This window comes from Aquarana catesbeiana, linkage group LG01 (assembly GCF_042186555.1).
Source record: "Aquarana catesbeiana isolate 2022-GZ linkage group LG01, ASM4218655v1, whole genome shotgun sequence".
Taxonomy (NCBI): domain Eukaryota; kingdom Metazoa; phylum Chordata; class Amphibia; order Anura; family Ranidae; genus Aquarana; species Aquarana catesbeiana.
Window position 1 is genome coordinate 898,767,441 of NC_133324.1, and position 26,253 is coordinate 898,793,693.

Sequence of the window (26,253 nt, forward strand, 5' to 3'; positions counted from 1 at the left end):
TATATATATATATATATTATATATATATATATATATATATATATATATATATATATATATATATATTATATATATATATTTATATTTCTTTATATTTCTTTTATGTATTATGTACATGTATGTATTTCCATCAGCCCATCTCATTCTAGCCTAAAGTCAGACGGTTTCCGTCTGACTTTGGCCTCTATCTGTGCCTACAGCAAAATGGAGGCCTTTGTTTATCAAATCGGGTCAATCTCGTGCGCCGAAGGGCGCACGGGATGTGACGTCACGACCGCACTTCCGTCCTGTGGACCGCAACCCGGAAGTGAAGTAGCGGCGTGCGTTCCACTCGGTCCTACAGGACATAGGAACGTGCTACTGTCAGGATTTTTCAGCAATAGAAGCCCACACAGCTACAGCCTCCATAGAGACATCACACTCGAGTAGAGGAGATGCCATCCGATTTATATACAATAAGGTACATCCCCAATTCTTTACTTTTGATTACTGTTTAGCGTTCTCTGTCATCTGTGACATATTGATGAGAGGGGAGAGGAGCAGAACCTCTGGGATGCCTTGGTCTGTCTATAGATAACCACTGGCATGACCCTTCCTGGTATGGGCTGGATAAAATTCATCAACATTATTAATAATAATAATAATAATAATGAAAATGGTAGTCAACCAACTAATTAAATAAATAAATTAATAAATTAATATACTATGGCCCTTTAACAACGACAACCGAGTCAAGACCCACCCTCCTTAGAGGACCGCCCACTAATTAAGGGAGGAGCCCTAGAACCCACCCGACCAGTCTGGTTTAGTTTGACATGTGTATAAGAGGCCAACACGAGATTAACACTACTAAGGCTCTGATGAAGGGTTACCTTCGAAACGCGTTAGCCAGCAGTAGTCCGTATGCCTCCTTCCTGGGACCTGGAAAACTGCTACCACTGAAATAATTGCCTCTGTGCCATTGCTATGCGAATTTTTCTTCGACCTTTGTGAGTAGTTTTTATTTTGCTTTTAATTAAATAAATCTGTCAAGGATAATGCACTAGGCTGGTGCGCTCTCTTTTTTCTTTTCTTTTGAGGTAAAAAAGCCACCTGTGTTGTAGGATCACCCCAGCACCCCCCTTTTTCTTACTTGAGCCCCATCTGATCTATCAATGTGCACGAGAGCAACGACACTCGCTGATTGTTTCCCTTCTCATTGCTCTGATTGATATTGGCTCCTGCTGCTGTCAATCAAATGCTGGGAGCGAAGGGCGAGGCGCGAGGCCAAGACACCCACTCTGTCAATAGACACAGGCTGGCTTGGGGAGGGAGCACGCAGCAAAGAGGGGCCTGGAGTGCTAGCGGGGGATCCCAGAAGAGGATCGGCACTGCTCTGTGTAAAAGCATTGCACAGAGCAAGTATGACATAATTTAAATTTTTTTTTTTTTTTTTTTTTTTTTTTTTTTTTATAAAAAAATATCTCTAAGTATATTTATATTATTATTGTACATGCTTACCGCAGTGAACACCTAGAGCCTTTTGCATATTTACAACTACTGGTCACCTGTGGAAGGTGCTGTGAGGTCTCCTTATTCTGTTTTTGTGTGAGTTACCAGGCCCTGAACTTAAAACTCAACATTCACGGTTGCTGTGTTGCCTAATGCTTCTGAGCTGTTCTCACTGATCTCATTTTGATTTGAACTTTTGCCTTGTCTAGCTATTCTGGTCTTTTGCCTTTTTAATCTGTTTTACTGTTCTTTCTCGGCGGCTGGCTTGGCCTGACCTTTGTGTGCCATATGTGGAGCTGTTGCTCAGTTTTAAGTTGTGATTCCCTGGAAGCTTTTGTAGTATTGTGCAAGTAAAAAAACTATATAAAATTTGTTGACAGTGTTGTGGGGCTCCAGGGGGGTTTAATTTAGAGGAAACCGTTTTTTTCAGTTTCCTCATCAGTTGGTAAGACCCGTTTTGGGGCCTGGAGATTTTTTCTTTTTAGAGATCTGGGAGGGACGAAATCCCCAGTTCTGGGTCCTGGTTTTCAGAACCACCAGCACACGAATTGGGCAGCGGAAAGAAATTTTGATGTGGGAGACCATGAGCTTGTGGCCATCAAGGCCGTATTAGAAGAATGACGTTACTTACTTGAAGGTGCAGCACATCCCATTCTGGTCTATACGGACCACAAGAATTTTGAATATCTGAGAACGGCTAAGATGGGCGCTTTTTTTTTTTTTTTTCCTCTCGATTCTCATTCCATATAACCTACAGGCCGGGGTCGAAGAATACAAAACCAGATGCACTCTTGCGTATGTACAACGACCCTGAGAAGTCCACACTTCCAGACACCATCCTTCCCTCAGGAAACCTTCTCATACTACAGGAGAATCTCCTATTCCTACTCAAACAGGCTTCTGCTGAGGTTGTTTCGTCTTATGAAACCAGTTTACAGGCGCAGGATGGCCTACTGTGGCATGAAGGTAAAAATTTTTGTAGGGAACCGCTTCCCTACTCCTCTCCTTTACAGCATATCTGCTGCTACAGGGACTCTTTAAAATATCATCCATGTTAATAAACTTCTAGTATTGGAAAAGAAACGGGAAGACCACACCGCTCCTCTGGGAGGATTTTTGTTCCATAATCTGGGCAGAATAAGTGATTAATCTTCATGTTTGCTCCAGCCTAGCCTCTGTAAACCCGTACTCGCCTCATGCTCTAATAAGCTTATTCGTGTTTATTGTGTGTGTTGTTGTTTTTTGTAATTTACCATAGTGTAAATAGTTTACTTTAGTCCACAGGAGAAATGCTGAATTTAATTAGCTCATTTAAAGGATTGGAACATACAAACTGCAGTTCTGTAACCATTTATGGCCAAGGATAGTCTGCTGACTTCATTAACGAAGCTGCTCTAAGAGGACCTGCCATAAACACACAGCTATGTATTAAAGCTGGCCATACACTGGTAGAAATTTGTGCAAAATTTTTGTTTTAAGAACATTAATTCAATTTTTTTCAATCATTAGTGAGGTCAAATCAACAATTGTATTTGACCACGGTGATGAGAATATTCAAAGGAGCAGGATGGAATTTTTTTTTTTTTTTTCTTGACTAAGCAAATGTCTAACAATGTGTGGGTTTTTTTTTTTTTTTTTTTTTTTTTTTTTTATTCGGGAAAGTACATTTTGACGCAAATGGAATGTTAAACAAAACAAAATTTTGAAGAACTTTTGAACAACATTCGTCAACTCATTGAATGTACTGAGAATACTCAAATATTTGTACTATTCGTTCAAGAATCTACTAGTATATGGCCAAATTAAAGGGGTTGTAAAGGAACAGGGTTTTTTACCTTCATGCAATTTATGAAAAAACCTGTGTGCAATTACCTGAGCCCCCTCTTGATCCAGTGATATCCACAAGAGCCTTGGCTTTCCGGGGACTTGCACTCCTCCTCATTGGCTTTAGGCAGCAGCTGGAGTCATTTGCTCCTGCTGCGGTCAGTCAGAGGCAGTGAGTCGATCAGAAAACAGAGGGCAGGGCCGGACCAGGGCTCTGTGTGTGAATGAAGACCCAGACCTGTGGCTCGGGAGCGCTCCTGATGGGGCACCCAGCAGGAGGGAGGGGCCAAGAATGTCAGTGTGGAACCCGAAAAGAGCTCGCCCGTGTCTTTTTATGGACCTTGCTTTGTGCCTTGGTTCAAATCATTTGGTGAAGAGGGTATTATGGTGTGGGGTTGTTTTTTATGGGGTTAGGCTTGAAGGGAACTCTTAAGGCGTCAGCATACCAAGACATTTTGAACAATGTCAGGCTCCCAACTTTGTGGATGGCCCCTTCCTGTTCCAACATGACTGCACACCAGTGCACAAAGCAAGGTCCATAAAGACACAGATGAGTGAGTTTGGGGTGGAGGAACTTGATGGCCTGCACAGAGTCCTAACCCCAACCCGATAGAACACCTTTGGGATGAATTAGAAGTCTGCAAGCCAGGCCTTCTCTCCAACATCAGTGCCTGAGTTCCCAAATGCGCTTCTGGAAGAATAGTCCAATATTCCCATAGATACTCCTAAACCTTGTGGACATACTTCTCAGAAGAGTTGAAACTGTTACAGCTGCTAAGGATGAGCCAATGCAATATTGAACCCTACAGACTAAGACGCCATTAAAGTGTGTGTGTGTGTGTGTGTGTGTGTGTATGTATGTGTATATATATATATATATATATGTATATGTATATATGTATATATATATATGTATATGTGTCCCAACACTTGGCAATATAGTGTATATATCTAGATCTTTTTTTTTTTTTTTTTTTTTTTGTCCTATTTTACTGTGTGTGTGTGTGTGTGTGTGTGTATATACACTGAGCAAAATTATAAACGCAACACTTTTGTGTTTGCCTGTATTTATTATGAGCTAAACGTAAAGATCTACGACTTTTTCTATGTACACAAGGCCTATTTCTCTCAAATATTCACAAATCTGTCTAAATCTGTGTTATTGAGCACTTCTGCTTTGCCAAGATAATCCATCCACCACACAGGTGTGGCATATCAAGCTGCTGATTAGACAGCATGATTATTGTACAGATGTGCCTTATGCTGGCCACAATTAAAGGCCGCTCTAAAATGTGCAGTTTTATCACACAGCACAATGCCACAGATGTTGCAAGTTTTAAGGGAGCGTGCAATTAGCATGCTGACTGCAGGAATCTTCAGAGCTCTTGCCCTTGAATTGACTGTTCATTTCTCTACCATAAGCCATCTCCAAAGGAATGTCAGAGAATTTGGCAGTACATCCAACCGGCCTCACAACCGCAGACCACGTGTAACCACACCAGCCCAGGACTTTCACATCCAGCATCTTCACCTCCAACATCTGAGACCAGCCACCCGGACAGCTGTTGCAACAATCGGTTTGCATAACCAAAGAATTTCTGCACAAACTGTCATATACCATCTCAGGGAAGCTCCTCTGCATGCTGGTTGTCCTCATTGGCGTCTGGACCTGACTGCAGTTCATCGCCGTAACCGACTTGAGTGGGCAAATGCTCACATTCGATGGCATCTGGCACTTTGGAGAGGTGTGCTCTTGATGGATGAATCCCGGTTTTCACTGTACAGGGCAGATGGCAGACGGCGTATATGGCGGCATGTGAGTGAGCGGTTTTCTGATGTCAACGTTGTGGATCGAGTGGCCCATAGTGGCGGTGAGGTTATGGTATGGGCAGGCGTATGCTATGGACAACAAACCCAGGTGCATTTTATTGATGGCATTTTGAATGCACAGAGATACCATGAGGAGATCCTGAGGCCCATTGTTGTGCCATTCATCCATGACCATCACCTCATGTTGCAGCATAATGCACAACCCCATTTTGCAAGGATCTGTACACAATTCCTGCTGAAAACATCCCAGTTCTTGCATGGCCAGCATACTCACCGAACATTTCACCCATTGAGCAGGTTTGGGATGTTCTTGATCGGCGCATACAACAGCGTGTTCCAGTTCCTGCCAATATCCAGCAACTTGGCACAGTCATTGAAGAGGAATGGAACAACATTCCACAGGCCACAATCAACAACCTGATCAACTCTATGAGAAGGAGATGTGCTGCATTGCGTGAGGCAAATGGTGGTCACACCAGATACTGACTCTTTCAAACCCCCCCCCAATACAGTAAAACTGCACATTTTAGAGTGGCCTTTTATTGTGGCCAGCCTAAGGCACACCTGTGCAATAATCGTGCTGTCTAATCAGCATCTTGATAGGCCACACACATGTATGTGTGTTTTTTTTTTTTTTTTTCCAATGGCAAGGAGCGTGTTTGGGAATAGCTTCCCTGCATTGAACCTTAAAAAAAAGTTCCTAAATCACAGGCAAAAAGGATTAATATGAACTGGCGTGTTTCTGCTATGTCTGAATAGAAAATGGAAGCCTTGAGCTGGTTGGCCAGCTCCCTTAGTACATTTCAAGGCTTCACATTTGGAGTGTTCCTTGAAAGGACCCGGTTGCTTTGGGTAACACTTCCACTTTTTGCTTTTCTTTCTGTTCTTATAGAATTCCCGTGCATCCTTTTGTCTGACGCTGGCGCTGTCCCACCAAGATAATGTAAATACATGCATAATCTATGGTGTGCTCCCAGAATTCTCCTTATCTCCGAAGGACAGTATGGTATACTTCTAGAGGATTTATTGTTGTGACCTCAATACAGCTGCTGGGAGACTCTCATATATTATATGACCAGCTGCTATTAGCTTTCTGAATATGCAAAGCCATGCAAAACACACCAGGCCGTCCTTGTCCTGATGAAAGACCTTCATCTGCACTTTATTACCAATAATAATGGATCACATCTTGTTCTTAAATTTCACTTGACCCAGGATATCTATGTAATTGGGGATTATTATACTTATAGCAATGTTTTATCCACATTATGACGGTAATTTTATTCTGGTGACTTTGAGATTCCTGCAAATCAGCCCTTTTAAGAACATGAATGCAAATGGCAAATCATAATAGCCAATCAAAAACTAGTGTTCATCAGTAGCTCTAGATCATAAGTGGATAACATTTAGTTTGCTAAAGCACATCGTAAAAAAAAAAAAAAAAATTGGCCACTTGTTTTCTTTCTTAAAATGCCTTGTAAGCATTTTTGCTGCTGATCTATTGAAGTTTTTTTCAGACACTTCCTGTTGATATGCGCCTGTTTAAAGTGTGGCTGCACATCATTACTCTAGAGCAAGGGGCTCAAAACTTTCTAAACAAAGGGTCCCTTTTTACTGTCTTTTGGACTTTAGGGGGGCCGAGCTGTGGCCAGCGGGAGTAGAAAATTCCCCAGGATCAGTAGGAATAAACCGTCTCAGATTTGGTGGTCAGTGGGATTAAAAAATTCTATAGCGCCTGTGCCCAGCAATTGGAGGAATAGTGTCCCATTGTTGGTATCAGTAGGAGGAAATGGTGCATCATCATTGGTGTTAGTGGGAGAAATGGTGCCCCATTGTTGGTGTTAGTTGGAGGAATAGTGCTCCATCGTTTGGTGTCAGTACAAGGAATAGTGCCCTACCGTTGGTGTCAGTAGGAGGAATGGTGGCTCATCAATAGTATCGGAGGGGGGGAGAACTAGTGCTCCTTTAGTGGTGTCAGTGTGAGGAATTGTGCCCCACTGTTAGTGTCAGCATAAGGAATGGTGCCTCATCAATGGCGTCGGTGAAAGGGCTTGATAAAGGCAAGCATTTGGCCCATGGGCCACAGTTTGGAGACCGCTGCTCTAGAGCAGGGATCTCCAATCTACGGCCCTCCAGGTGTTGCCAAACTACATGTCCCATGAGGCATTCTAAAATTGACATTAACAGACAAGACTAGGCATGATGGAAATTGTAGTTCCTGAACAAATGGAGGGCCAAAGTTTGGAGACCCCTGCTCTAGAGCAATAGATTTTCTCAACTGGGGTCCCAATGTACCCTAGTGTGCCACCTCAGGGTTACTGCGATGTATGCAGGTTTTTTTTTTGCACAGCGTCATGTGTTTGTCTGGTGCAGGTGTACTTGCCGACAGTACCAAATGCTTGATACTACTTTTGCCTCTATTTAGACCTGCTCTGCCCTCCACCCACTGCCATGCTGCCATAGCCAGGCTGTGGTGAAAATAGCAACAGGGGACTAAGGACTCTTAAGAAGGGGGGGGCGGAGACTTCAGTACGCTGCTGTGGAAAAGGGGTGGGTTGATGTGAAGGTGGGGGGAGAACAAGCCTGTCTAGCTTTTATTAAATGATCAGTGCCTCTGGCTATAGCCAACGACACATATTATTGTATTCTGATGGCGGAGAAGGCTCCCCACTTTTAGAATACAATGGCACTCCCCATCCACATCAAGTGTGTGGATGGGGGAATCAAGGCATTTCCTTTTGTTGAAGAACAAAAAATGCATAATGTATAGCCTTCCAGACATGGCCCATTCACCTGAAAGGGCCCGCACTGCAACCACCCTGCAACAGAGGTCAATGAGTATTTTAGGCTTTAAAGCAAGAGGTGAGAAGGCTACATAAATCTTCCTCACTGCCTACAAAAAGCCCTTTGAAGACCATTCCACCCCAGAGCGCCCTTCAAATGGCTAACATTAATGTATACCAGCACTTTAAGCACATTCCCATTATTGTTTTCATTGTTCCCTAAAGATGACACTTTTCAGGATTCCTATAGTTTAGGGGTACAGGATATGAATGCAAAATGAGGAACTTGGGCTGAAATCTACATTTGCACACCATGGAATGTGACGAGAAGGTATGTGGCAGGGGTCAAGATACAGCTTGAAACCGTGCCAATCCAAGTCAACAATTTTTGCCATTTGATAGTACATGCAAAAAATATTATCAATATGACAAATGTTACTTGGATCTCCTATTTAATACCCAGTTATTGATGATGGCCAAACAACAAAGGCAACATGATCTGGTGATGGCACCTTAAGAACCTAAGCTAAAAATCAAATACAGTCAGTAAACTGCTAACTTTAAATATGGCCCATAGCTTAAAGGAAAGATGCACTTTTATAAATGCTGGACTCCCTCATTCCCTGCTCTGTTTTAAAACCGCACAGACTATAAGCTCAAATGTAGACCTGGTTCTACATTGCTGGGAAGAGTAAGCATCCTGGTCTCTGATCACCACAGTGATTGTGTATGCTCCCAAGGGAAGTAAGGGGGCAATCTGTCCACGTTTCCTTTGAGAGGTAAAATTACCCTCATAGAAATGAAAATGTAGGTTACCCCTGCTGCTGCCATATTGATGAAGACGCTGCCTGTTCCTGACAGTTAGGAACTGCATTATAACTCAGGCTTACATTTTACTTTTGTGCTTTTAAAGGAAATCTATAGGCGCACAGCATACACTTTAATTTTATAACATTAGCATTGTAATACAAATAGTTATTTTTGGCAATCCAGTATAAGCTAATTTTAAAAATTCCTTTTTCATGTTGTGTGTGCTGCCCATATGCTGGTCTTTCCACAACTTCCTGGATTCCCTGCATGCTTTGCAGCTTCTTCCTTTGCTGTTTACTTTCCATTTATATGGACTACATGTCCCATGGTACATTGCTGCCTGTTTGCAGCGATTCTTGTACTGATACACCTCCTGAAACTCCTCCTCTCAGCACCTCTGTAGTTCATAAGGTGCAGGCTCTGTGAAATGTGTGATACAGCAGTGCCTACTCATAGGACAAAGTAACCGTGTCACTCAATTCAGGGAAATGTGTGGTTATCTTCACAAAGTACAGATTTCAAGACTAAGAGTAGGTTAGAACTCAAATATAGAAATTTAATATGTTTACATTCTGACCATAGATACTTTTAACCGCCTCAGCTCTGGATGGTTTTACCCCCTTCATGACTAGGCCATTTTTGTGATTTAGCACTGCTACTTTAACTGGTAATTGCGCGGTCATGCAACACTGTACCCAAACATAGATTTTCTTTTCTTGTATTTGATCACCACTGTGTGGGTTTTTTTTTTTTTTTTTTTTTTTATGTTTTACGATTAAAAAAAGACTGAACATTTTGACAAAAAAAAAACTTTAATTGGGCAACCGTGTGGCAAATGTTTAATGTTGATAAATGTAACGTTGTGCACTTGGAGGCTAAAGCCTTATACACACGATCGGATTTTCTGACAGGTATTGTGTGATGACAGGCTGTTGGCGGAAAATTCAACCGTGTGTACGCTCCATCGGACAATTGTCAGATTTTCCGCGGACAAATGTTGGATGGCAGGCTTTAAAATTTTCCGAAGGCAAATGTCTGTCGGGTTTTCCGAGCGTGTGTACACAAGTCCATCGGACAAACGTCCAAAGTACAAACACGCATGCCTGGAAGCAAGGATGAGCCGGAAGCGGTCTTGTAAACTAGCATTCTTAATGGAGAATCAACATTTGTGACGCGGCAAATTATGAAATCTACAAATGCAGCGCACAATTCGCTTCTTCTTTAATGGGATAATAATGAAGCTGCTATTGCAAACAAATTTTCAAAGGCTTTTTTTTTTTTTTTTTTTTGTGTGCAAGTTACCACAACACCATTATCCTGTAGCTTTTAAGATCAGATACAACTATGTTGGTGTCCCTTGTTAATTTTACATTGTATTTTTTAAAATGTAACTCCCTACTCCCAAACTGTCATTTTAAAGTAAAACACATAGCCAAGTATTAATCTACACTTTTTTTTTTTTTTTTTTTTTTTTTTGTGCATTAAAAAAAAAAAAAAAATTTAGACATGCTATCTGCCATTAGAACTTAACCAAAAAGTGCATTCTATGCATCCAAAAATATAGAAAATATACCAAATCAAATCATTATTCAACCAAAAAATAAAATGTGTCCTGCTTTTTAATATAAGGGGTCAACAATGCCAAGTGTTGGTGAAAGCAGCGGTCCGTCATCCGGAGATAATTCCGAAAATCATCCGGATTATTCTCCTGGAGCTCCCGCAGAAAAGGCATATGACATAATTGGTCACGATTAATAAAGCAACCAATTTTTGGTCCAAGAGATCCTCCTCCTCCTGTTCCTACACTGGACTTGGGTCAAAGCAATAACTTCAAGGCCAATAATAAATAACACGTTATCTCCTCTGATTCCGCAACATGGCTGGTTGACGAACGGCGGTTCAGAAACTAACTGAAAAGTGCGAAATGAAAAGCGCAAATCAACACTCACCAAACTTCTAACACAAAATTAGCAGAGGGAGCCCAAAGGGCGGTGCCTGACAATTGAACTCCCCCTTTTTTTGGTTCGTAGTACGTCAGTACGTTCGTGTTTGTTGGCTGACAATTGTGTACCATTTTGTATGCAGGACAAAATCCAGGCACATGCCTTCGTACAAAAGTCAGGTTTTGTCTGCGGAAAATCCGATCGTGTGTACAAGGCTTAAGAAAACATGCATCATACATACTAGGGGGAGTACAACTGGGGGAACCATAGCGAAGAAGGATCTGGGGGTTTTAGTAGATCATAAGCTCAATAATAACATGCAATGCCAAGTGTCCAAAGTGAGCAAAGTCCTTTCTTGGATTAGGAGAGGTATGGACTCCAGAGAGATATAATTTTGCTCCTGTACAAACCATTCGTAAGAACTCATCTGGAATATGCAGTTCAGTTTTGGGCACCAGTTCTCATCTCAAAAAGGATATTGGGGAACTGGAGAAAGTGCGGAGAAGGGCAACCAAACTGATAAGAGGCATGGAGGAGCTCAGCTATGAGAGATTAGAGGAATTGAATTCTCTCTTGAGAAGAGGAGATTAAGTGGGGATTTGATCAACATGTATAAATATATGTGGTCCATTTAGTGAACTTGGTGTTGAGTTATTCACTTTAGGATCATCAGAGGAAAAGGGGGCACTCTTTACATCTACAGGAAGAAAAATTCAGTCTGGGTTCACACCAGCTGCGGCTCACAACAGGGGGTCCAGTGCATCCCTGTTCACTGTTTTTAGGTGCATATCCAGTCTAAATTTTTGCCTGCATATGGATATGGAGCCAAAGACACACAGGGCCCTTTTCCAGTGCACTCCATGGCTGCCCCAGAGCTGTGTGAACCGGCTCCATTGAGAGCTGGTCACAATCTCCTGTCATGCAAACTGGATGCGGATTTCGCATCATTCTGAACCCGGCCTTAATCTCCAAATACAGAAAGGTTTTTTCACAGTAAGAGCTGTGAATGTGGAATAGACTCCCTCAAGAGCTTGTTCTGGCAAGCTCAGTAGATTGCTTTAAAAAAGGTCTGGATTCTTTCCTAAATGTACAGAATATAACTGGATACTAACATTTATCAGTAAAGTTGATCCAGGGAATATCTGATTGCCTCCTGGGGGATCAGGAAGGATTTTTTTTCACCTGCTGGAGCAAATTGGATCATGCTTTGCTGGGTTTGTTTGTTTTTTTTTTTTTTTTGCCTTCCTCTGGATCGATGCTGGAGCCATGCTGTACTCGGGTCTTTCCGTGCATTTCCGAACGTGACGCTCGGCTCTGCTTGGCTCCGGTGCCCCACCACCTCAGGCCAAAAGCGGTACTGCACACAGCTTTGGCCTGAATCGTGCTCGTTTTTTATGAGACAACACTCGCAAACTGAGTTACGATTTTTAAAAATACAGTGCTCGTATTGCGAAACACTCCTGGACCACATTACTCGCAGTCCGAGGTTCCACTGTATAAGGTATTTACTGACAGAAAAATAGTATTACTAGTCAAAGTTAAAACAACAAGGGCAGAAGATTTAATAGATGGAAAGCTGAAAAAATGACTGAAGGTCTGCTTTAAAGTAGGAAGCACGGTTTCAGAGGCATGTCTGATTGAGTTTCATTGATTGCTAGCAAGCTGCGTGGTGAGATTTTATTTTTTGCACGGAGCCGCAATATGGGGGGGCGGGAGGAGGAGGGGGAATGTACGAATGTAAAAATCTACTACTGCTTTGCGGTCTTGTCCCTTCAGTAAATGCAGATTGATAGACGTTGACACCTTCTACCTTTTTTATATATGAATTTAGCATGCAGGGTGCTTCTCTCTAGTACTTGTGGCTGTTATTATGCACCATAAGAGAACAAATGCAGACATGGAAGGCAATGTAAGAGGAAGTGGCATTCAGCAGTTGATGTATTATAACGCGCTTGCTGTAATCACACTTAGAGCTCAGGATCATTCTGTGTACTTGTCATCCTAACCTGGAGCAAAGTGTGGAAAATATAAGCCTATTCCTTCCCCGGAGAGATGACACATCAGACTGTTCAAGCAGCTTGGCTCATCCGACACGGGAAGCCTTTATCACTGGCCGGGCACTCCCCTTTGTGTGCATGTAGCTGTCCTGTTCTAGGAACATTTGGCCTGATGTTCTACCTGTAATCCGTCTCTGGAGACCACTGACGTTGCCATTGACATGTGTGCCCCGGGGGCAGATGTATGCGGCGTTGGTTGCTGTCAAGCGATTTCCCAGGGAATGGATCAATTAGTCGGCAGCGGAGTGGAGGAGGCCGACGGCATGTCCTAATCTCCAGGCCGCTTGGCAGATAGATGTGTCAAGTAGAATGCATGTCATTCTTCATAGCCAAATCTAGTCATACCAATCTATTTACTTAGCTCCATAAATGCTTACGGTTTATTCTATAGCTTTGTAGTGTAACCTCCACAGATCTATATTTATTCAAAGTCGTGAAAGGCTAGGGGCACACTTCTAGTTTTAGTTGGGGTGATGATGAAATGCATGAGGCTTTAGTAACATCAGCATGTGGCGTTTTGCATCAAATAGAACCTTCAGGCCAGAACAAGCTATTCAGACTGCATGGGTAGTTTTTTGAACTGTAATGCCGAAAACTGTGAGGATTAATTTTTTAGGCACATTCCCGTGACTTTATCCCCTGATGTTTGCGGTATTCCTATAGTCTAGGGGTGGGAGTATGAAGGCCAAATGAGGTAGTTGGGCTGAGATCTTCATTTGCATGGCGTGAGAAGTTATGCGGCCGTGATCAAGCTAAATGGTGAAGCCCTGCCAAATCCACGTTAATTTGCCATTTGATAGTGCAAGCAACTATATTATCAATATGACAAATGTTACTTAGACTTTGGTTTTTCTTTGTTGGCCAAACAATAAAGGCAATGTGATCTGGTGATGGCACCTTGGAACCATAGCAAAAGATCTGAGCCTTTACAGCCAGGGTTTTGCTGTTAACAAAAAAGGGCAGAGAGATGACATTGGTTGGCTGCTTCTCCTCTACTGGCCTATCGCAGGCTGAGGCTGGGAGTAGACCTTGGTATATTGCATAACTGCAGTAGATAAAATTTTGGTCAACAGCCTGGCTGTATTTCATAACCTTCAACTGTCCCCCATTTAGAACCAAATCCCTCCGTCCCTCTTTCCTTCTCAGTTGTCCATTTTGGACAGATGTGTAGACCTATATAATAATTGCAATACTTAACTACCAAAAGTGTTATGCTAAGGCTAGGTTCTCACTGCTACAATACAATTTTGATCCGACTTTTAGTGCCATTATGTAGTGTTACTTGGATGCTACTTTGATAGGGTTTGTATATTCCATGGGGCCAAAATAGCACTGGAATTGCACCAAACTAGTAAAGGAATTTCCAAAATCGATCCATGCTGATTTATATTGACTGACACCATTAAAAACAGTGTGATTTCCTTTGTCACGCAATTCTGTGCGTCTCAAGTCACATCTGACATCGCACTGGTGTGAACCAAGTCTTAAAGTAACATTAAAGTTTCCTCCCTTTTTGTACTAAAATAACAAACATGTTGTACTTGCCTGCTCTATGCAATGGTTTTGCACAGAGCAGCCCTGATCCTCCTCTTTTCGGGTCCCCTGCCGGCACTCCTGGCTCCTCTTCAGTTAGTGCCCCCATTTGAAGCCACTTCCTATGGGGGCACTTGTGTGGGCTCACTCCCGAACTGCCTTGTCTACATGCATTGACCCAGACCATGTGGCTCAGCTAATCCCCCCCGTGCTCTCACCACAGAATTTGATTGACAGCCTGCTGCTGTCAGTCTGCCCAGTGAGGAGGGACAGAGCCAGGAGAACTGCTGCTATTGTGCACATTGCTGAATCGAAATTGGGCTCAGGTAAGTATAAAGAGGGGCTGGGGGGACACATGCAGCACAGAAGGTTTTTAACCTTGATGCATAGTATGCATTAAGTTAAAAAATAACCCTAATGCTGTGTACACACGAGCTGAATGTCCAACAGAAAAAGTCAGACGGGAGCTTTTCAACGTTGATTCTGTGTGTATGCCCCATTGGTCTTTTTATGTCAAATTGTGACGGACCTAGAAAGAGAACATGGTCTAAATTTTTCCAACGGAACAAATTCCTATCGGGAAAACCGCTCGTCTGTATGCTGTTCCGACGTACCAAAGACAACGCATGCTCTGAAGCAAGTACGAGACGGAAGCTATTGGCTACTGGCTATGGAACTTTCGTTTTCTAGTCCCGTCGTACGCGCTGTGCGTCACCGCATTCTGGACGGTCGTAATTTTGGTGTGACCGTGTGTATGCAAGACAGCTTGAGCGCAATTCCGTCGAACTCCGTCGGAAAAACCTTCAGAGTTTATTTCGATGGGAAAACCGGTCGTGTGTGCAGGGCATAAGGCTTTAGAACCACTTTAATCTTTCAAGCAAACTTTTTTTTTTTTTTTTTTTTTTTTTTTTTTTTTTTATAACTTTGTTTTAGAACGCCAGTATAACGGAATCCTAGTTATGGGGAAAAAAAATTAACTTTTGGGTTTATCCAATCATATCTTGCTTATTAATTCATGGGCCATATAACTAGGGTGTGATGAGGGGTGTGTGCTTTACCTATACACTTGGTGCTAAAGGGTGTCCCTCCGCCCATTTCAGGGAGGTATGGTGTTGTCTGGCAGAGCCCTATACATTTTGGGTCTGGGTGAAGAGAAATTCAAAACCCTTTGGCTGTCAAAGTTGCACACAATGTATTTCAACTCCTGTATTTCAGCTTTAGGCCACATGCATACTGGACTCAAAGCCCCTTTGTGGGTTTGGGGACATACTGTACAGGGGCTGAAAACAAAGTGCATATGGCCTAAACAAGCCTTTTTTTTTTTTTTTTTTTAGTGAAGCATGGAGGCAGCTATTGCGGACTATCAATTTGCAAAATTATATCGACCAGGCTGTCTTGCTGACCTTTGATTAGGTTTGGTCACTAACTGGGAACAAGCATGCTTATAAGTATGTCCAACTTGGCCATAGAAAAAGTATGCAGATTGAGTAGTCACTAGACACTGGGTCATATTGCCTAATCAAAGCCTAATCAAAGCAAAGATTCAGCAACCTCGTAAAGGTTTCTTCTCCAGCCCACTGATACTCGCCTTGCCAGTGCTCTACAACTGCATTATCCTGTTCTTCCAATTATGGGTGAGAATATGACCTCCTTCCATGTACCCATAAGGGGGGTCCAGCAGCTGATTGCCCTATTGGCTCCAGACAGAGGTTGAAATGGGTAGAGCTCATGTTGGCTATTGCACAAGTTTTGTACACCTAAGACTTTTTTCAGTACAAGAACACCATCTGTACACACAACCCCCCCTATGTAGGAAACCCAACATTAACAGATGTGTCGAATATTATGCCTCCCTTGGGCCACTCTGGTTTTAGATGTGTGCTGCGCTTGGAAGATGGATTAAAATAACCCGTTTTATTTGCTCTGTTAATGATCACTGGAGACTCCTGCCTTGAATATTGTGGGAGCACCTAATGAGTGATGATCACACAAGATATGAGGGGGGGGGGGGTGATATGGATGGGGGAAGACTGAATACATGGACCGGTGTCCTCACAAAAGAATAATTTGCCTATTTAGATTAAAGGCCAGGTCCAAACTTGCACTTAGAGAGGCTGGAGGAAGTGTCGATGGACTGCGGATGCTGTGATCACCACACTTTTGTTACATCGAGAATGGCAAGTCTGTCTGCCACAGTGGCTGATGAGCGTTGACGTGGCTCCACCCACGCAGTTGTGCCAATTTCAAATTTTGACAGTTGCTGCAGGGGAGAAGAACCCTGCATGCTGTCAGTGGAAGGTCTGTTGGGGGGGGGGGGGTGTAAAAACATAAAGGGGTACGTTTTTATAATTTTATGCACACTTCACCAAGGACACATTAGAGAAATGTGTTTACAATATTTTAAAAATGAGGAGAATGTGAAATATAAAATCAAACGCTTTAGAAAATCATTCTAGTATCTTTTGGCTGCCAATGTTTGATGTTCTTTTAGATGTCTGTGAAGGAGAGCAGATTATGCAGCTATGTGAGATGGAGATTAAATCTTTTCCTGATTGAATATAAGCTTGCTGTGGTTAAATACACATACAGTAGTGTGCAAAAGGTTTTAGGCAGGTGTGAAAAATGCTGTAAATTAGGAAATATTTCAGAAATAGAAATGTTAATAGTTCATTTACTTTCCATTTTGTTAATTGATAAAAATAAACAGAAGAAAAATCCAAATCAAATCAGTATTTGGTGTGACCACCCTTTGCCTTCAAAACAGCATCAGTTCTTCTAGGCACACATTTTTTTGAAGGAACTCGGCAGGTAGGTTGTTCCAAACATCTTTGAGAACGAAGCACAGATCTTCTGTGGATGTAGGCTGCCTCAAATCCTTCTGTCTTTTCATGTAATCCCAGACAGACTCCATGATGATGAGATCAGGGCTCTGTGGAAGCCAAACCATCACTTCCAGAAATTCTTGTTATTCTTTAAGCTGAAGATGGTTCTTAATGACATTTGGCTATGTGTTTGGGGTTATTGTCCTGCAAAATAAATTTTGACCCATTCACATGCTTTCCTGATGGTAAAGTATGATGGATAAATAACTAGCTGTATTTCTTGGCATTGAGAAAACCATTGATCCTGACCAAATCTCCAACGCCATATGCAGAAATGCAGGCTCAAGCTTGCAAGGAACCTCCACCATGCTTCACTGTTGCCTGCAGACACTCATTCTTGTACTATTCTCCAGCCTTTCTCAAACTGTCTCCTGCTAAAGCCAGGTATTTAACATCTTGACTCCTCAGTCTGGAGCATCTGCTGCCATTTTTCTGCACCCTGATTCCTATGTTTTTGTGCATGCTTGCGTTGCTTTAGCCTTGTTTCCATGTTGGAGGTATGGCTTTTTGGCTGCAATTCTTCTATGAAGACCACTTCTGGCCAGACTTCTCTGGACAGTAGATGGGTGTATCTGGGTCCCACTGGTTTCCACTAATATTGTGCTGATGGCACTATTGGACATCTTCTGATGTTGAAGGGAAGTATGTAACGTGTATTACAATTTCCATGGGTCTGAGCGTAAATGTGTAGTCCCTCTTGGAGGTGAACCGGAAAGGGTGGCTACATTCATATATACAAGGGGTGACTTGACCATGGAATGAACATAGCCACCCTAAAACAAGAAGACTGAGAATAGCAGAAAACTTTACATTTGAAAGATGAAACAGAAAAATAGAAGATGCATTCTACTTGTATTTAGACACATTGTATTTATTTTATTGTATACGGAAATGTGAGTTTTAGTGTCCCTTTTATTGAAAGGGACACTAAAATTGGGAAGGGAAATTGCATTTGTGTCTATTTTACATCTGCCTGGAGAAGATTACTTTTATGGGTGATGTTGGCCATACCTGCCTAAAATAACTGAAATATTAATGACAATTTGTATCGGAAGGAAATGGAATGGGACATTTTGCTCAAGAAATTATTTTGGAAAAAGCAATGGTGTATACCTTGATGTATGCAATAATGAACTGTTTATGATGTCATGGGGGCGTGTTCTAAACTAAATATTGGGTGTGGCTTAAAGGGGGTGTGTGGTTAGAGTCTGAGATAAAAGAGGGATGGAGGAAGAGAGAAAGATTGGGAGGGAAGAAGAGGCGAAGGAAAGAAATATAGAAAGAAAGCGGGATGGAGGGACAGCAGGCCCAGATCCTACACCGCAATGGAAATCTGTGCATTCCAGAAATGTTACCACTCAGCAGATAAAGATACTCCAAATACCTGGTGTTTTGGCGCTTCAATCATTACGGCACCATGGTGGTTATAGTGTCAGGATGATTGAAGCGCATTATTTCTTATATTACATTTTAATATAAAATGAAATAGTTAAACTCCACCATAATGCAGAATCAGTGGGAGCCCTGAGTGTGTCACTTGCCACCATTGCCTACCATCTGATGCAGCGTGTCACTTGCTACGTCACCTACTACCTGATGTATCTTGGCTCACTTGGTCACCACTGATGTATCTTGGCTCACTTGGTCACCACTGATGTATCTTGGCTCACTTGGTCACCACTGATGTATCTTGGCTCACTTGGTCACCACTGATGTATCTTGGCTCACTTGGTCACCACTGATGTATCTTGGCTCACTTGGTCACCACTGATGTATCTTGGCTCACTTGGTCACCACTGATGTATCTTGGCTCACTTGGTCACCACAGATCAAGCTAGTTCATGCTGCTCTTTATTGGCGATTTGGTCTCCGCGCCATTTACAGAAGACCAGCTCTCAAGGAGGCCGAAGTTGAGAAGAGGCGGAACCTGGGTGGCAATGAAAGTGGCTGCCAATAGAAATTGAGCAGCTATATTTCTATTGGCAGCCATTTTAATTTCCACCCGGGTTCCGCCTCTTTTTTTCTTCCTCACGAGAGCTGGTCTTCTGTAAAATGGTAGCGGAGACAATTCACTAGTGCCGGCCCCCGGACCTCTAGTTGCGGCTCTGGCGAAAAATTGGTAAAACGCCCATTTCTCGTGAAATTTTCCAGGACGTGGTAAGACCGGAACAAGGGTCTAAATACCAGGAAATTCTAAACTGTTATGCAAAGAAATTCTAGCATTTTCATAGTGGCCAAGACCTCTTCATATATTATGTGTAGTGAACAGTAACAAAAGAATTTTGTGAAGGTTAAAGTGTGTATTTGTGCAGTACAACACCACTATCATTGTGTCCTTGGTAACTGCACAAGATGATGTGTGGAAAAAGTGTGAAATATGTTGAGAAATCACCTTGACACCGACTCCATACTTCTTACTCACATGCCTTTTAGGTGTGAATAATACTAATTATGAAACAGATTTTAATTGATCTACATATAAATGGTTGCTCATGACCTCCGTACATTAAAGCTTGCCCCATACTGTTAAGTGAAAGGCGCCTTTTTGTAAACCCACGCAAAATCACACTTCAAACATTACAAGCAGGCGTACGTTTCGCAGTAAAACACACGGTAAAGACATGCAAACCTGAACATGAACTTTTTTAGCCCATAAGCTACTGCAATTGTCACTCTTAGGACAGCCCATTGAAATGTATGGACTGCACTATGTGTGTCACAGGAAAAAATGCACAAAAAAATTGCACGTTTTGTAAAATGCTAGATGTGAATGGGGCCAAAGTTTCATCTACAGGTAAGGACTATAGGGTGATGCACTCACACCAATTAAAGTGTTTTTGGAAATGTTTCTTAAATTCATTGGGGGGCATTTATCAGTTATGCTGCACAACATGCCATTGCTAAACAGTAATGCCCTGTACACACAATAGGATTTTCGAATGGAAAATGTGTGATAGGACCTTGTTGGAAATTCCGACCATGTGTGGGCTCCATCACACGTGTTCCATAGGAATTTCCGACACACAAAGTTAAAGAGCTTGCTATAAAATTTTCCGACAACAAAATCCGTTGTCGGAAATTCCGATCGTGTGTACACAAATCCGACGGAACAAAGTGCCATGCATGCTCAGAATATATTATGAGACGAAAGCTATTGGCTACGGCCCCGTTTATAGTCCCGATGTATGTGTTTTACGTCTCCGCGTTCAGAACGATCGGATTTTCCGACAACTTTGTGACCTTGTGTATGCAAGACAAGTTTGAGCCAACATCTGTGGATTTTGTTGTCGGAATGTCCGAACAATGTCCGCCCATGTGTACAGATTTACAGTGTTTTTAAAGGTGGAAGGGTTTTTTTTTTTTTTTTTTTTAACCTCTGCATTATTTTAAATAGCTTTCAGTATGCAGCTTTGTCCCCCTTTTATATTTACCTGAGCCCAATTTTGATCCAGCGCTGTACATGAGAGCAGCGACTCTCTTCGCGCTCTCCTTCCTCATAGGCAAGAGCCATTGCCTGCTGCTGCTGTCAATCACCGCCAGTGAGGAGGGGCAGGGCTGAGCCAAAGTCTGTGTGTCAATGTACACACAGACTGCTCAGGCGCGAGCCTGCACAAGTGCCCCCATAGCAAACGGCTTGCTATGGGGGCACTCAGCGGGGCAAAAGAGCCAGGAGTGCTGGTGAGGAATCGGAGAAGCGGAGGATCGAGGTTGCTCTGTGCAAAACAACTGCACAGAGCAGGTTAGTATAACATGTATGTTAAAAAAAAAAAATTACAACAGTTGTATTAAATAAATATTAAATAAATTCCACCCCCTACTGCTCAAAAGTAGCATTACATCTGAATAAAACACCCCCTGACCACTTCTTCATTGTGCATCTGTTCTGAGTAAATGTCTCTCCCCTCCAGTGGTGATTCTATTGTAGAACTGTTGCAGCTGGCTGTCTAGAATTAGACACTTGATCGAAAATGCACGTGACAATAATTATGTAAATAGCCTGACTTGTGTACAATTTTTTTGCTACATTTCTTGGTAAATGTCCATTGTGTTTGTAATCTAACTCACGTGTGCCCTCTTGTTGAATGGGTGGAGTGTGGCAGTCATAGACTGGCCATACATGGTTTGAATCAACAAACCGTTAATTGGCAGGCTGAAAGTACCAAGGGTATAACTAGCCTGCCGAATTCTCTTGCGATTATCGCTAGCAACTGCTATAGCCCAAGGAGAAATAATCACTGTCTTCTCCCACCCGTGCCCGCCACCCCCCAACTCTGGCCAAGAGAAGAGAATTGCTGATTCCCCTGTCAGCACTGTCTGTATTGATGGGGAATCATGAAATTTGCACCGTGTATGGCCGCCTTAGTGGTGCAAATAACTAATGTGTGTTATATGACAATACTGGGATTAGCAGTATGGAATGGAGTGGAACAATGGATGATGTATGTGGCACAGCAGAGTGGAGGCAGGAGATGACAAAAGTACAGTAACCTTCCCTGCTATGGCAGAGGCAAATCAGATGTGTGCATTAGGCTGTTTTGCTAGAAACTGTGCCAAAGATACCGTAATTAAAACTGAACAACATATTGTACCTGAAAAAATGTCTAAAACAGCCAAAGATGGTTGTCTGCAGCCATTTTCACTGACCACTGAGTACAATTCCTATCCGTAATATGTATTCAAATTCTGTATTGTTCAGGACAATAAACCTAACACACTGCACCATGCATTCCTATGCACATAAACTCATCACAAATTATAGCCAAGCTCTCATTTGTCAATGAGAAGTCTATCGCATGTCAGGCTGCCGGCAGATCTGCACTTCTGCACAACAGGCTTTATTTTCCCAAGGCTTCTCTAACACAAAGCTTCACCCACTTCCTGCACATCTTATCCTACTCCTTGTGGGAGGGAGTAGGTGGCACTACCTCACTTCCTGGGTTTCTCCCCTAATTCTAATCTGGGATGTGTGTGGGTGTGTTTTTTTTTTTTTTTTTTTTTTTAAGCTCAGCTCCACATTTTGATTTTAATATCAAATTCTGATTTGAAATTCTGCTTAAAAAATGCCTTTCGGTCCACCCACAAGTCAACAATTACACAGATAAAATGGCTGCTGTATATGTGTAATTTTGCCTACTGGAACTTGAATGTGTCCCCTACCTACCCTAGTGTCAGACCAAGTACATTGTTTGACATGGGCTAGGGCATTGTTTTTCAACCCTTTTTCAGTCGAGACGCCTTTTACATATAGCGCCCCCCTGGCATTAGGGAGGGCTGACATTTCACCTCGGGGTGCTGGTTCTTAGGCATGGTGGGTGTCGACACTTGTAGAAAAGATGGACGCCAGACACTCTTAGAATGCAAAAGTGAGTTTATTCTTGTGAGAAGAAAAAATGTGGGAGAGAGGGTTAGGGCACAGGACACCCCCAAAACTACATGCAAAAAGCCCATCAGACTCTGAAAATAACAGCACAGGTAGAAAGCAATGCAGAACAAGGGCCTTTGGGTACAGGCCTATGTTCTATACCTACGTAGCCACAGCTGTCTCTTTTGGCAAGAAAAACTCACAACTTTGTATGGAATTTCCTTGGATGAGTTCTCCTTTCCTGTTTCCCCAGCCTCTTTACAGTCCCCGGCTCATGAAGAGTCTCCTCTGGTACTTAATTTCACAACTCCATCCTTCTTATCATGCCCCAGGCAACAAGAGGTTCTTTCTGGCAGATCCTCTCCCATGCCCCCAGGCAGTAACCAGGCTCTCTCCGGCAAAGCCCTCCAACACATAGCTGGCTTCAGGCCTACCCCGCAGCAGCTGTTCTTCACACACCCACCCCAGACCGCAGTCAAGGTAGAAGTACCCAGATCACCTGACTTCCTACAAATAAGTACTCACCCAGCATCTTCAGCGGCCGGAGAAACTCCTACTGATTGGCTGAGAAGAGTATGCATAACCTAAATTCACTGTAGCTCATCATACTAAAGTCAAAGGCAACAAGGCCACCTATTGACAAGAGAGGAACCATAGCTAAACCAGGCTTAGGAGAAAACCCAAATGATAACTAAGACCACAAATTAGCTAGGCTAGCAACTGCCTAGCACAGCTAAATTTAGTAGCAGCCCTGTTTATGACAAGGGTGCTACATACAATTCCATACAATCTCAAGGCATCCTATTCTAAAATTTTTAAAAACTAAAATAATGGTTTTACATAATGCAGCAACACCCATATGCGTAGGACACCCAACATTTTAGAGGTGATTTATTCTTCCAAAGCAAACACCTTTTGCATACTGGTACTGACTAGTATTCCAATGTTTCACTTCTCCCTCAGTTTCTCTCCCTCCCTCAGCTAATGTGACCCCAGCACTGATGAAGAGGGACAGGGGAGGGGCAAACAAGGTGCTGTCCAGGTGCCCAACGTTGTCCTTCTCAACCGATGATAAAAGACAGAATTCAGAGAGTAGTGGTTAATGACTCTTAAGCCCCATACACACTATCAGATTTTCTGCTGATTTTTGTCTTCAGATTTACCAAAACCATGTAGTGCAAGGGCCTGCCTGATTGCATAGAAATTGAAACTCCTAAGGTTTGACCTCATATTATATGGTTTTGGTAAATCTGAAGGAAAAAATCAGCAGAAAATCTGATAGTGTGTATGGGGCTTAACTCTGAATGGTCTTAATCAGTGGTGTACCCCAAGGTTTGGTGTTGGAACCCTTACTTTTTAATATCTTTTATAAATGATATAGGGTCTGGTATTAAAAGTACCATTCTGTCTTTACAGATGACACTAAGCTATGCAGTGGAATAACGTCCTTACAGGATGTCTCCAATTTACAAGCCAACCTGCACTGTCTAATTTGGGTAACTAAGTGGCAAATGAGGTTTAATGTTGATAAATGTAAAGTTATTTAATTGGGGTGGGCTAAGAATATGCATGCATCATACATACTAGGGGGGAGTACAACCGGGGGAATCCATAATGGAGAAGGATCTGGGGTTTTGGTAGATCATAATAATGGCGGTTTCCAAAGCGAGCAAAGTCCTTTCTTGTATTGAGAGGTATAGACTCCAGAGAGATGTAATTTTGCCAGTGTACAAATCATTAGTAAGACCTCATCTGGAATATGGAGTTCAGTTTTGGCCACCAGTTCTCAAAAAGGATATCGGGGAACTAAAAGTGAAGAGCAACCAAACTGATAGGAGGCATGGAGGAGCTCAGCTATGAGGAAAGATTAGAGGAACTATATCTATTCCCTCTTGAGAAGAGTAGATTAAGGGGGGATATGATCAACATGTACAAATACATAAGTGGTCCATATAGTGAACTTGGTGTTGAGTTATTCACTTTAAGGTCATCACAGAGGACAAGGGGACACTCTTTAAGTCTAGAGGAAAAACTATTTCATCTCCAAATACGGAAATGTTTCACAGTAAGAGCTGTGAAAATGTGGAATAGACTCCCTCCAGAGGTCATTCTGGCAAGCTCAGTAGATTGCTTTAGTAATGGCCTTGATTTTTTCCTAAATGTACATAATTTGTACCAACAGTTATAGGTAAAGTTGATCCAGGGAAAAAATCTGATTGACTCTTGGGGGATCAGGAATGAATATTTCCCCTGCTATAGCAAATTGGATCATGCTTTGCTTTGGGGTTTTTCCTCTGGATCAACTATGGGTATAGGATTGTGTATATGGGAATGTATTTATTTTTATTTTTTTGGTTGAGCTAGGTGGACTTGTCTTTTTTTTTTTTTTCCCCAACCTGACTATGTAACTAGGTGACATTAGTGGCTAGAAGGTTGTAATTGTTGGATAAAGGACAATCCGCAACTCCATACATACTCTTTAACCACTTAAAGACCAGCCTTGTTTTGGATTTTAGGTGTTTACATGTTTAAAACAGTTTTTTTTGCTAGAAAATTACTTAGAAAAAAAACAATATATAATGTTTGGGGGTTCTAACACCCTAGAGAAATTAATGGTGGTCATTGCAATACTTTTTTTTGCACCGTATTTGCGCTGCGGTCTTAGAAGCGCACTTTTTTTGGAAAAAAAAATCACTTTTTTGAATAAAAAAATAAGACAACAGTAAAGTTAGCCCAATTTTTTTTTTATATTGTGAAATATAATGTTACGCCAAGTAAATTGATACCCAACGTGTCACGCTTCAAAATTGCGCCCGCTCGTGGAATAGCGTCAAACTTTTACCCTTAAATCTCCATAGGCGAAGTTTAAAAAATTCTACAGGTTGCATGTTTTGCGTTACAGAGGAGGTCTAGGGCTAGAATTATTGCTCTCGCTCTACCGGTCACGGTGATACCTCACGTGTGGTTTGACCACCGTTTTCATATGCGCTATTCACGTATGCGTTCGCTCCTGCGCGTGAGCTCGTCGGGACAGGGCGCTTTAAAAAAATTTTTTTTTTTTTTTTTATTTGTTTTACTTTTTTATTTATTTTTTCACTGTTTAAAAAAAAAAATACATTTGGATCACTTTTATTCCTATTACAAGGAATGTAAACATCCCATGTAATAGAAAAAAGCATGACGGGTCCTCTTAAATATGAGATCTGGGGTCAAAAAGTCCCCAGATCTCATATTTAGACTAAGATGCCAAAAAAAAAAAGTCGTTTAAAAAAAATGACACAAATAAAAATTGTGCCTTTTAAGAGAAGTGGGCGGAGCCGAAGTAATATCGTCGCTCCGGCCGTCCTATGGTATAGAGACGGGTGGGCGCCATCTTGGCCTCACTCGTCACTATACCGAAGCACTGACAGGTCCCGATCTCCTCCGCCGATACCGACGGCTCCGGTAAGCGGCGGAGGGCGCCGGAGGGGGGTGACACCTCTCCCGCCGCCGATAACGGTGATCTCGCAGCGAACCCACCGCGGAGACCACCATTATCGTGTACAGAAACGCCGGCCCTAAAGATGGATACCTCGGTTGTGGCAGCAGCTGCTGCCGTTACCGAGATATCCATCTTTAAAAAAATGACATATATACAGTGGCCGGTCGTTAAGTGGTTAAATCGGTCCAAATTTATTATATCTCCATAAAGATAAAAGTACAGCAGAGGTAGACGCGTTTCAGCCGCAACGGCCTTGT

General features: G+C 42.3%; 1 protein-coding gene across 5 annotated transcripts in view; it reads left to right on the top strand.

The window, feature by feature from the left end:
• Nucleotides 1-26,253, top strand: part of CTBP1 (C-terminal binding protein 1) — a 767,834-nt gene that overhangs the window by 541,833 nt on the left and 199,748 nt on the right. Inside the window, exon 1 of one of the 5 annotated variants that reach the window (XM_073610944.1) lies at nt 23,932-24,011. The exons of the other annotated variants lie outside the window; for them this stretch is intronic. Within the exon in view, the coding sequence (XP_073467045.1) occupies nt 23,945-24,011 (67 nt within the window). The 5' untranslated portion in view covers nt 23,932-23,944. Of the gene's footprint in view, nt 1-23,931; nt 24,012-26,253 lie in introns of those variants that run through there. 5 annotated transcript variants of the gene reach the window in all.